General features: G+C 44.7%; 1 protein-coding gene across 3 annotated transcripts in view; it reads left to right on the forward strand.

Moving 5' to 3' along the window:
- The window catches only part of LNX2 (ligand of numb-protein X 2), a 63,990-nt gene extending 59,582 nt beyond the window's left edge, over positions 1-4,408 (forward strand). For all 3 annotated transcript variants that reach the window (XM_075050678.1, XM_075050679.1, XM_075050680.1), the window contains one exon: positions 2,663-4,408. In XM_075050678.1, the coding sequence (XP_074906779.1) occupies positions 2,663-2,798 (136 nt within the window). In that variant the 3' untranslated portion in view covers positions 2,799-4,408. The remainder of the gene's footprint in view (positions 1-2,662) is intronic.
- Positions 4,409-13,120: the final 8,712 nt, after the last annotated feature.

Genomic DNA, 13,120 nt, shown 5'->3' on the forward strand with positions numbered 1-13,120 from the left:
GGTAGTGCTTTGCCCCCCAGTGAGTGTGATGCTGGGAAGTACTGGGGGTACTGGGGTGTTTCTGCTGGGGAAGGGGTGTCCGTCAGAGGTGATGCTTGTGCCGGCACCGCTGCCATCTCCCGTCTTCCTCCCCAGCTGCAGTGCTCATGTCACCTGCTGTCTCCAAATCCCTGTTGAACGCTTCTTTAGGCCAAGAGACATTGCAAAATGTTTACTTGCAGATCTGGCTAGTTCGTAACTTTTTTGTCTTCTTAGAGCACAGCTGACAAATTAGAACTTATTTCTGTAAAGTGGGGAAAACTGCTTTATCCTTTCATGTAGCCTTCTGAAGCCACTGGTGGAAACTGGTACTGAAGATGGGTGCTGCTGCTTTAATGGAAAGGCAAGAAAGTAGATGAAAAAGTCAGCACTTCTGAAAAGATCATGTCCCCATCAGTGCCCCGAGAGTCATTAGTTGGCAGGAAAAAGACTGATAAATGAGGCAAGTTCAGAGGCCCCCAAGATGGGGAGAGCTGGAACACTTGCCCTACAAGGAGAGGCTGGGGGAGCTGGGCTTGCTCAGCCTGGAGCAGAGATATCTTCGGGGTCACCGAACAGCCCCTTCGAGTAACTTTCAGAGCAAGAGGAAGGGAGGCAACGGGCACAAGTTGAACAAAAGAGTGGGACTGGTTAGAAGGAGAAGGTGTTTACCCATGAGGACGGTCAGGCAGTGGCACAGGTTGCCCAGTCTCTGTCCTTGGAGGTTTCTGGATAAATCCCCGAGCAACCGGGTCGGATCTCACAGCTGACCTTGCTCTGAGCGGGAGGTGGGACTAGGGACCTCCTGAGGACCCCTCTGACCTTAAAGATTATATGATTCTACTTGCATGTTATGTTTAGATGCAACCCTGAGGTCTAAGAGGCGCATATGCATCTTAGCCTTGTGTGGGATTAGTTCAGAACTTACAGTTCCTATTAAAGGTTCTCTTGTTCATAAACTGATCTTTTGTGAAGGTGGAAGTAAAGAATATGCAACTTGAAGTTTTATGGCATCATTTGTACATGTAGATTTACTTACAAAGTAACTTAAGAAAAAATGTGCTTATGCCTAGAGCCTTGCCAGTAATTGATTTTTCAGTTCAATGACTAAATAAATAAATGAAAAAATAGCTTGGCTGAACACAAAATTAGATTTTTTTTATTATTATTTTTTTTTAGCCAACTGTGAAACAGTTGGGATTAAATGAAAGATTTCAGTTCAACCCAAAGTAAATAATTTCAGATTGGGAAATTAATAGCTAGAAGTCTTCACACAAATGGAAATTCAAGCATCATTCCTAAGAAGAAGGGAAGGGTGGTTTTGGTCACCCTTACCCCTTGTAAGGAATGGAAAAGATGCTCTTGTGTGATATTGTGTTATAGTACCCTCCGTTCAAATATACTGTCTCACTGAAAATATGGACTTAAAAATGGGCTATCGACAAGAGAGAGCTCCTTAGAACCTGCACCATGAGTTACCCTGGGCCAGGGCTTTTTGAAGCTGTTCTGTTGGGTTTTTTAAATTATCTAAATGTTTTGTTCAGCTAGAGAGGAAGGAAGGAAGCAACTTCACAGTTCAATAGTTAAGATGGTTTTCTGCCGACATTCATTGTCTGGTGTGATTTTATAGAAGGTGAAATGACTTCAGCAGAAAGGCCGGCTGAGTGAGACCCCGCTCGGTGAACTGGAGCGTTGTGGTTTGGGTGGTGGGTACCTTGGTTCAGGCAGGGAAGTGCTTCTGAACGCGCATTTGACTGGTGCGGGTCACAGGGCCCCTTCTCCCTCTGCTCTGCCTTGGTGGAGGGCACTGGGAGAGCTCAGGACGGCATCTTCTTGCCTTCCATTTTGGTGGCTCCAGTAGCTGGGAGGATCAGTTTTAGGAAAAGTCCTGTTTGATCTCCCGAGTCATGTCTGACTGCTTTGGGGGCTGCCAAACACACACTCAAGTTGCAGAGAAGAGATGCCTGGAGATGGAGCACGCTTGATGTAGGCAGAACTGAGGTGCTTTTTTGAAGTTTCACTTGAGCTTGTAAAAAATGAAACTTAACGCTTTGAGGTCAATTTTCTCAAGGCCGGCAAACAGCACCCTCCCAAATTTCTGTTCCCTGCTTCAAAACACAGAGATGCTACAGCTTCTCAATTGAACCATCTGCTGAGGGAGATTTCAAGCCAAATGGTTACATTTGACAAAATCGTAAGCCGTTGAAAACAAGGTTCTCGGTTGGAATGCGGTTGGTAACCATAAGTATCTTTACTTACACCTCCTACGGTAAAGGCATGTTTGGTGTAAATGTGTTATAATCCACACAAACAAACAGAAATGCTTCTGTCATGCACATGCTATCTCATTATCTTCTCTTGACTCCATTAGATGTTTCCAGCTCTCTTTTCACGTTTCCCAACAGGTCAGCTCTTAATGCAGAACTATCTTTTGTATTAGAATTGAAATCTAGTGATTTGGGAATTTCCCAGATGAGTTTCAGTAGTAAAACAGACTTAAAATTGAACCCCTTTGGTTTTTTTAGCTACACTTCCAACCTGATGCAAACCTGTCACCTCAGCAATGAAGTGCTCTTTGTTGGTGTGTACTAGTTACTGCAGAACAGTAGTCATCATTTGCTTTTTTTCTTCTTGTGTTTTTTAGGTGTGGTGATATGATTGTTGCTGTAAACGGACTGTCCACGGTTGGAATGAGCCATTCTGCACTCGTTCCCATGCTGAAGGAGCAGAGGAACAAAGTAACTTTAACGGTGATTTGCTGGCCTGGAAGCCTCATATAGATTTGCGAATCACTTCGGTTCAAGCAGCGTCTTCTTCTAGATAGCTGGCACAAAAATCTCCTCTATCGTTTTTTCCCCTATTGATACAGCTGGTTATAAGCAGGGCCAAAACTGCTGTATTTTCTTTTTTTACGGGCCTCTCAGACTTACTCTATATATCCTTCCATCCTGAAATAGCCATTTCTGTTTGCTATATCCATTGCTGACGCAAATGCAAATATACACGAGCTCACAGAGAAACTCCCACTCTGATATGGCTGTCCTTGAGCTTTCCCCGTCAGGCTTGTAGAGTCAGCAGAAGAACTTAGTGGTTCTTTGGGTTTCTCTGCACATTCCTCAAGTTAGGTGTGATATATAAACATAATAGCCATGTGCCCATCCTTCCCGGTGAAGAGAACGTGTGTCAGTACAGCAATGACACATCTATCTGCTGCTATGAATCAAAATCCGTTTCCAAAGGTACGTCTCTTCATTTCGTAAGCCTTTCCATTTTTGATTCAGTATTTTGGACTAATTCAAGTAATCCATCTTATTCATCAGAAATTACTTGGTCCCCCAAATTTTTCTTGCAGGGCATCAGTGTTCATAGAAAAGTAGGACAAAAGCCTGATATTACTGGAATTTTTATAAAGTGCAATAATTGGACTCTTTGTTAGGAAACTTTAATATATTACAGAGTTTGTATCCTATAAAGACAAGTAATATGGAAGTAATTACTGTTGCAACGCTGGCAAGAATACACATGCCCGAGGTCGCCTTTGAGTGAATGGCTTGCAGTATTAGACTTTACTTTACAAATGAATGTTTTGCTATGTCAGAGAATTTTGATGAACATTTTTACAAAGATCATTTTTACCGTTTCTATGGTAGTTGTCAGCTCTCTTTATTCATGTGTGGAAACAATACTTTGACTTGTACTTTCTAAATGAGAGAATTATTTCCAGGAAAAAAGCAAGCTATTAAGAAACCATATGTTAGGGTTTACAGGTGGGCAGGCTAGAAGGAAGGCTCTTTGAATTCACGTCCAACTACAAAGTAAGCTGCAAAGTTCACTCTTATTCTGTCATCTCCTGACAAATGTGCAAATGCCTTGATATCAAATGCTGAAACGATCTCTCTTGCATTTCAGGATATTATTTTTTTTTCTCCTTTAGAGAGCACCTGTTATTAAGTTGTCAGTAAGAGTAATACTGTTTATCTTGGCTTGTATTTAGTATTTTTACAAACCAACCTGTAACTTCTAGACTTTGCCTTTCCATGGTATTTGCAGGCTAAGCACCCATTTGTTTAAGAAAAGAGGGGTGGAGCGCAGAAAGAAATGTGCTGACCTGGAGCTAACCCTGTGTGTTGTCAGTGTTCTGCATATTTGAAAAAGCTTCATTTATAAACCAGGTTCCCAACCTGAACTGATTTTATGAATGACCTCTGTATTGTATTAATAATTACCAGAGAATGTATTTGAGAATCACAGCATATTTCAATTGTGAAGCATGAACTTTATTTTCAAACTTAGCCGGTATAATATCGGGGCATATTATCGCATGTCATTAATTCCAGTAGCTTTGTTTTCAAAAGAAATAAAGTTACTCTTTTGCAAAAAAAATTGTAAACATCTCACATGAATGAAGTGGTTTTATTCCTCTCTGTAACGTATGCTATTGGTTTAATTTCATAATATTAAAATACAAAAGAATGTTCTCTACAGTATATTACTGTACTGAGAATCTTTGTTTCTGAAGCAAACACCAAACTTATTTGATACTCTAACTGATTTGAGAACAAGTTTCCTCCCATCCCCAGGTGCTGTTTAACTGTATGCTTTGCTCTTAATGCAGATTTTTCTGTAAAGTACATCTCAGTGTAGACTTTAGGGAAGATTTTGACACACGTACTAGATTTAATGGGGTTTATTTTTAAAATTACACTTTTCATTCAAAACCCTGCAAAAAATCACATTTTTAGATTTTTTTTTTCTTTTATATGTATATGTAACAAAAGCATGGGTTAGCTTAAACTGTGCAGTTTTGTTTCTGTGTGCTGTAGCTTTTGATCAGAATGTCTAGCGATAAAACCTTTCTGAATTAATTCCTTTCCTGAATCATTTTTCCCCCTTCTCTTGTAGCTGCATAGTTGGGTTTGGTTTTCTGTGCCTTCTGTTTTAAATTATTTCAAGATTTATTTTTTTTTTCCAGACATTGCTATCTAATTGTATGGTATTAATGAAGGATGAATGAAAATAAAAGTTCATTCTACTCATTGTAATAACTCAAAGTATTGTCTCACTCTTTGCAAAAGATATGGGTAGCTCATTGCAGACTCAGTTTAAAGATTTTTTTTTCTGCTGTGATTTATCATAAATTACAGTTAGTGAATGTACCAAAAGAGTCTGAGGGCATGCACATCCCACCGGGGTAACATACCAGCTGTTTAACCCAAAATTCCAGCACTGAGAAGTGTTTCTAAAGCGGAGGTAAGATCTGTGCCTTATAGTACTTTGCTGCAAGCAGCATTTCCTCTCTCCCCTCGATGCCAGCTGGTACCGATCAGCTGGAGGATGTTTTCACAGCGTAGATTTGATGCAAGGAGACAGTCTTGCTGGAAACATCGGTTTTACAGCTGAAACTTGAGCCTCCTGGTCATCAATTCCCATCTCCTGCAGGCAAGTATGCTCTGTCTTTAGACATCTGCAAAGCTGGAATGAGTCTAAAAGCAATTTCTTAATGATTTGCAGTAAAGTTGCCCAGAACCTCGTTTCTTATTTCTTGCAGTTGTTAGTGGGTTACGACTGTCGTGGTTTAACCCCAGCTGGCAGCCAAGCCCCACGCAGCCGCTCGCTCGCTCCCCTCACAGTGGGATGGGGGAGAGAATCAGGAGGGTAAAAGTGAGAAAACTCGTGAGCTGAGATAAAGACAGTTTAATAGGGAAAGCACAAGCTGTGCACACAAGAAAAGCAAACCAAGGAATTCATTCCCCACTTCCCATGGGCAGGCAGGTGTTCAGCCATCTCCAGGACAGCAGGGCTCCATCACGCCTAACGGGGACTTGGGAAGACAAACACCATCACTCCGAATGTCCCCCTCTTCCTTCTTTTTCCCCCAGCTTTCTATGCTGAGGATGATGTCGTATGGTCTGGAATATCCCCTGGGTCAGTTGGGGTCAGCTGTCCCAGCTGTGTCCCCTCCCAAATCCTTGTGCCCCCCCAGCCTGCTCACTGGTGGGGTGAGAAGCAGCAAAGCCCTTGTCTCTGTGTGAGCCCTGCTCAGCAGTAACCAAAAAATCCCTCTGTCATCAACACTGTTTCCAGCACAAATCCAAAACACAACCCCGTACTAGCTACTGTGAAGAAATGTAACTCTGTCCCAGCCAAAACCAGCACGGAATGGATGAGTTCCTTTAAAACCAAGCCAAGCCTATGTACAGAAATGCAGAAGAAAGAAACCACGTCTGCCCATAGGTTGTTGGCTCTTGTGTTTGTTGTGAGGTAAGAGCCAGACCGTCAGAGTTTTGATTTACAGACAGATGAATGAATTCATTGCTGCAGCTGAAGGTGCACAGAGCTGTTGTGTGAGGTGGTGGACCTAGTCATGAACACCGTCCAGCGAAGAATGTAAAAGAGTTTATTCTGCTTCACAGCATGCCGATGAAGCAAAATCTGAAGATATTTGCTGCTCTAAACTTCCTATTTAGAGTCAGGAACAACTGAGGGGAAAATTCAACATCATAAAAGAATTAAGAATTCATTTATTTGCTGATTCCCTAATAGATCTGGGACCGGTATAATGAAAATCTAAGCCTGGTTCTCAGATGTAGTGTGACCCAGATAATATCAGAAACAAGGCAAGTTCCTTTTAGTTAAGAAACTTGACCATTTACTTCTGAGGCGATTTTAATGGATCATAAAAATTTGTTAACAAACTAAGGTAGGAGATCCTGATGAGTTAAAAGAATGAGTATGCCAGGCAGGGCAGCAGTGATGGCAAACAGAGGGTTAAGGCCACGCGTGTCTGACGCCACATGGCCCAAGAAGATGTTTTAACACCGAGGAAGGTCAGTGAACACCCTCATCCCAGTTGTCTCAGGCAACTTCTGGGCAAGCTTACTTACCTAAAAAGTGGATTTCCCCTGACGCATAGAAAAAGGAGAAAATGATTGGCAGTGACCTCATCACACCTGACAAATGTATCCAGCTAGTGAAGAACAATTCTTAGATTCCTTGTTGCCCAGAGGTTGGAGAAGGCTTTAGACTTTATGCTTCTGGGACAATTCAGATAATATTATAAGGGTAAGAAAGCTTAATTCCAGCTAAATGTTGATGTTGTCCTTCTGTTTGTTTGTTGCCATATCACGTGGACGGGTCCCCTGAATATTAGCAGTGCGATATGGATGCAGTGCCCATGTCAAGGATGCACGGCCATCACAGATGGTGATGAGCTCCCTTCTGTAGAGCGATGCAGAAGACTTCAGACAACTCAGAAATCAGAGAGGCCTGAGAGTCCAGTCAAAGGTGCGCAGCCCGCTCAGCATCAGCCGTGGCATTCACCGCGCCTGAAGCTGTTTTCGAAGGAGAAGGGAATGCGTTTGGGTTTGGGGGTTGTTTTTATTGTCAAACTCTGCTGGTGAAGGCTGGCTGGGGGAATCTGCGGGTTGCAAGCACAGCCAAGCAGAAACAGCACGCTCCTCAGCAGGGAAACCCAAGTTTGTTTTGCCGAAGGAAGAATGAGAGCCAACCGCTCCCATCGATGCAACTGCGAGGGTTCGTGTAAACACGTATCGGAAGCATTCTCTAACTCTGGTCTCGGAGTTAGGCTCGCCTACCTCTGCGGACCCATCGCACACCCGATAACCTCTGCTCTGTAGGGGGTTCATCCAGCAGCTCCGTTTTGCCCCCAAAGCGTAGTGTGTGGTGGTGCAAAACCAGCACTATTTCAGCAGCTGTGGTTGGTCTTACACAGCTCTTCTGCCATCCCAGCGTTGGTAATCATTAGAGGACCAGCTGAAGGAGAGGAGGTAAGTTTTAGCAGAACAGAGCTCGCTCTTTGTGCTTTTGCCTATTCATGGACTAATCACGTTCTCTGCAATGCATTTTCTGTACTGTGCCTTCAGATTTGTGATAAATTGTAGCATGTGAGCACTAAATGGCAATGGAAAGTAGAGGTGGATGCATTCTGTTGCATTAACTAGTTTAGCACTAGGCTGGACAAGATACATCACGTAAGAGAGATGGTATCATAAGCAGTGAGAGAATTTAATTACAATGATGAATGTAATGCTATGATGGGGTTTAGATGTAGCCACGACATTAGCCGCTTGTAGTGACTTCATTGCTTAGCAACCTCGGCACCAGGCAGCAAGACCCAAAATGCCTTTTTCTGCCCCTAAAGCAGGTATTGAACCTTAACCAGCTGCAGGGTGAGCCCAGGCATCCGACCGGTTCCACAACCCCTTTCTCAGGGAGCAGCTCCACTAAAGCCAAACGAGCCGGGTTTGCGGTTTGGACCCAGCTTTGTATGGTAATGAATGAAGTACGCAATTAAGGAACCCCTTTGGTATTTCTTTCCTTCTGGGACAAACCAAAGCGCTGGTGGCTTTGCTCCCAGGTTTTGCTATAAAGCGATTGCAGAAAGCTACTGAAGAGAAGCATTTTAATCAGATTAGAATAGATAAAGAGTATAACCCCTTGGTTATACAATTGAGCTTTCTAATCATATTAGACTTTAATACTGGCATCAGTGCCATATTGGAACAACAATCGCAAAAAGCTACAAGCATAAAATATTACAGATCCTTAAACATATTAGAAAATGTCATCCACAGAAGTTAAAAAATGTTACCGTGTTTGGGGAAATGTGCCAGCTTAAAAAAAAAAAAAAAAAAAAAAAAAAAAAAAAAAAAAAAAAAAAAAACAACTCGGGAGCCTGAAGTCGTGTGTACACGTGCAGATTAAATGCAGCACAGCAGAGGCAACTTGACCTTTTTGTTTCTTACTTTTTGATTAATTAAATTGCTTCCCAAACAGCTACTTCTGCCACCACTAATACCCACCGCAGTCCTCATCCGCCGAGATGCAAAGTGCACTTCTTAGCTCTTTTTGCAATCAATTAAAGGGTCCCTCGTTGTGGGACATGGCAAGAGGTGGCTCCTCTTTCTTTACAGCTCAGGCAGCCCTGGAAAAGAAAGAGCTTCAGCTCTGTCACACCTCTGCCATTGCAGCCACTGCTCAGCATCCATCGGTGCTTAAAGCGGGAGAGGACTGGAGCCAAGAGCTGAAGGAAAGGAAAGGGGCTGTGAATGCACATCAAACGCTTGATTTAAGTGGCTCTGTCTTCTGGCATCTATGTGTTTCCACCGATTTGAGTTTCCTCTGTGATTCAGGTTTGTGAGTACAAAGGACCCCACTTGGGAACGGCGGACTTGCTCTGAAATTCTGCCCGCGACTGCAAGTCCTGCCGGTACGCCTCTGGGCTGCAACAGCCTTGAATCACAGCAGGCGATCACGGCTGTCCCTCCTTGAGCGAAACGGCCAAGCAATAATTCAAAACCAAAGGTTTTCCTTTCTTCTTCCCTCCAGCTGGAGTCTCCTCTTCCCACAGGCAGGCTGGAGGAGCTACGCAATTTGTTTCGATTGAATAGAGTCAAGGGAGCAAAGACCTCGAATTTAAACCGCACGGTCCTTTCTGGCTGCGGTGCGAGCGCGGCTGGCAGCTTGGCACGGGGTGACGTCCACCGACCCAGCTGGGATGGGAGCCGCCACACCGCTGCAGCCCTCACCCAGGGCGTCCGGGTCAGCCGTCCAGCTGGGATGGGTTCTCCTGTGCCCCAGGGCTGAAATTTTATTCTACTGAATATTCTGCACCCCACAGGGTCTTTCTCATCCTTAGACTAAATAGCGTTTACCCCCAGATTTTTCTTCTCAAGCTTTCCATCATTTTTTCCGTCCTTTTTGCATGTTCCCTGTCCCCCTGCCATGATGCTTGGCTGCTCCCCTACGACCCTTTAAGTGCTGTTTTTTCCAAGGCATCTTCCAGCCCACTAATGCTTCCTCCGGGCTCAGGGTCTCTCTGCATCATCCTCTGACAGGTAGCACGTGGTCCGCGGGGAGGCCTAAGGGGTATTTTGGGCTCTCCATCGCTGCCGACACCACTGGCGGTGCTGGGGATGCAGCCTGGCACCGGGACAGCTGCTGGGTTTGCTGCTCCCCACCGCGGGGGGAAAAAAATCACGGCTGGGTCCCGGCGAGGTCCCCCACCTCCAGCGCCCACCCCAGCACCCCACAGACCGGCGGTCCCAGGGCGGTGGGAGGGGACCGGTCCCTAACAGCCCAGGAAGTTTGGCTCTTTGTGTTTCTTTGTGATTGACGTCCTGGTAATTATGCACCTTATGAAGATATGCGATGTAATCATACCCTTCTAAAAATGCCTTGGATTAAAAGCTTTTCCTGGGTCTTTAGGTGATGGGCCTGCAATTACAGAAAATGAACTGCATTTTAGCTTTCCATTGAAATTAATAACAGTGGTTCTCCAGTTGACTCCGTGAGTAGTTAATGGAACAAACTGGATGCTTCACTACGATATGGGTTTTAAAGCTATTTGAGAGAAATTCTGTGTTTCAAATAGGAAAATAATTCACACGATGCAAAACCATTTTGTTCGCCTCTTTGTGAAATAATGGCTCTGTGTAGCTTCAAGATGTAACTGTTTATCGATAATGATTTCAATGTGCTCTTCCAGCCCTCGCTGCACTTGGGGGGAATGACCTGCAGAGAACTTTGGAAAAAGAAAAACAAGCCAAGGAATTAATGATGCAGAAAAGCGTTCCAGCCTGGCCTGAGCAGCACGACTGGGTTTTACCATAAACCTTGAAAAATAGATTCGCGTGAGTTCACGCAGGAGCAGAACAGCAAATATTTCAAGACTTGCTGAATTTCAGTTACCCCATCTCCAACTCGGCTCAGTTCAACTGCCATAATCGGCAAATTTGGGAGTGCTGCTGGTGGGCTGCAACTGATCTCGGGGCGAAAGCAGCCAGCCCCTCTCCTCCAGCCCAGTTAACCTGCCCCACAGGCAGGGACACAAATATCGGACGTGTCTTCTGCTGCATCCTCCTCCTTTCACAGCTCCTCGCCCGCCGCACAGAGGTGCGTCTAGGGCATCACCCTCCGGCGGAGCAAAAAAGCGAGCGGTCCCTCTTTCCCCAGTGCCTTTTGCACATGAACTGGGCTGAGACTGGACCAGGACCCAACTCTGCACCTCCCACGGTGAAACCAGTCCCTCTGCTCCCCTGCACCGGCCACGGTGGTTTTGGACCCTCTGCCTTATTCCTCTGCGGACACCATTTCGGCGCCCACGTTTTAATCTCCCGCGTCCCGGTTCATTTAGCAAGGCAGAAAAGACCCCGAGAACACCCCCCTCCTGCCCAAAAAGTCCTCGTCCCGGGCCGTGCCCGTGGGGTGCAGGGTCAGTCCTCGCTCCCCCACGCTGCGTCCTGCCGCGGGCTGCTCGTGTGCCAGCGGTGCCAGTTTTACTGCCTTTCCCCTGGACGACAGCATCATCTATGCCAGTTTCGGTACTTTCTCTGGCATCAAAAATAGTTGTATTTTCAGAGCGTCTCTCTCAGCCGGCCAGAGCAACCTGAACTGCAATCTAAAGAAACTGTATTTTGCAAGGAACTTCTTGAATGAAACACTTGCTCCCTTTTTTTTCCTCTCCGAAAGCATCTGCCAGAAATCTGGTGAGACCTCAACCATAGCAAAATATTTTTCATCAGCTGAGTCTCCTGGGACTCACCCACTCACAGGAAAATATTCCCTCGGTCAATAGCCACGTACGTGAATCTGTACGGCAGTGACCACCCCAGGAACCCTCTCGGAGGTCGGGTGGCACCGATTTCCAAAAATACGCTCCGAAACCCTGGGCCTGGGCCCAGAGCCACTTGCACCAGCAGCGCTTGCACAAGGACGGGTTTCATCCTGCTTCCCAGCCAGATTGGATGTGGTCAGGAATGAAGGTGCATAATCAATCAAAACCTCAGGACAGGGAAATTGTAGGTAACTTTCTAGCATATTTTATAGATAATATGTTTTTATGACCTATCTATTATGTTTTACCCATATATTATAATTACCCATCTAACTAACTATAACTACCTGTATGGTATGGGTAACAAATTATAATTACCTCAAAGTTTGCAGCCTTTGGGTGGCCCAGCATGGGCAAGACTGAACTTCACTTGTTTGTTCTCCTTCCAGACTCGCAGCTCCTCAAGGCACAGCTCTGCTTCCTTACACAGCTGTAAATCAGTCTTAGCTAGGTTAAAAAAAAAAAATGCTCATTTTTCCTTTGCTTCTTTCACTCCTAATTCGCCTTCCCCTCGCTTTTTAAATAATCTATACCTTTCCCAAAGTACCAAGACCTGGGAAGGACTGATCTCGCCACCCTGGACCAGAATTGCTGCTGCAAGCTACAGCCAGGACCGGTGGTTCAACCCCAGGGCAGGCTTTGAGGGCACCCATCAGCTATGCTTCTGTCTACATGTATTTCATTTTGTTTCTCTGTCTCGTTATTTTTCTTGGTGAGGAAGGTACAGGGAGGGATTTTTTTTGATCAGGAGCGGAGTCAATTGAGAAGCATCGCAGAAACATCTTTCAGCAGATGGCTGCTGCTGCACTCCCATATTTCACGAGGCAGAAGAAAACTAGCCCCAATTTAACGAAGTCTAATGCATTTGTCTGCTTTTAGAAAACCCTTCGTTTATTGCTAGAATTAGTTAATTCTCTCAGCAAATAGATCAACATCAACTAAGATGTGAGGCTGGCGGCTCATTCTTCGGTTATTATTTAAAAAATGAACAGCCAAATGGACATCTTCCTTGGTTTAGAGTAAATATTTTATCAGCCGCATCCTTCAGACACTGCTCTCCCATTCACAGAAAAGAATAAGGAGCTGCTCACCTGGGCTTGCAAGTGTTTTTTTATCAATTGTATGGGTTGCGATGCTGAAATGAAAAACCTGTTGACTTTGCACGAGGGTGGAAGGCTGAGGACAGAGATGCATCTTTGCGATGCAAATTTCCCCTTCATTTAGCGTGATTTTTTGTTATCAAAGAGATAAAAGCTAAGCAGGGAGCAAGGAGCAAAGCTGGCATGTTGTGACAGACACTTGCGAACAACAGATAAAATGTGCTGTTTCCAGCCTCAGCCGGGTGTGTCTGACTGTCACTCGGTGAGTCTCTGGGAGCCTTGAGTATCAGATATTTTAATTATAAATGCTCAATCAAGTCAATATATTTCTCAGTACAGGAGCAGCAGCAGATAAAAATTATTTTCT

The sequence above is a fragment of the Buteo buteo genome, chromosome 18 (genome assembly GCF_964188355.1).
Source record: "Buteo buteo chromosome 18, bButBut1.hap1.1, whole genome shotgun sequence".
Lineage (NCBI taxonomy): Eukaryota > Metazoa > Chordata > Aves > Accipitriformes > Accipitridae > Buteo > Buteo buteo.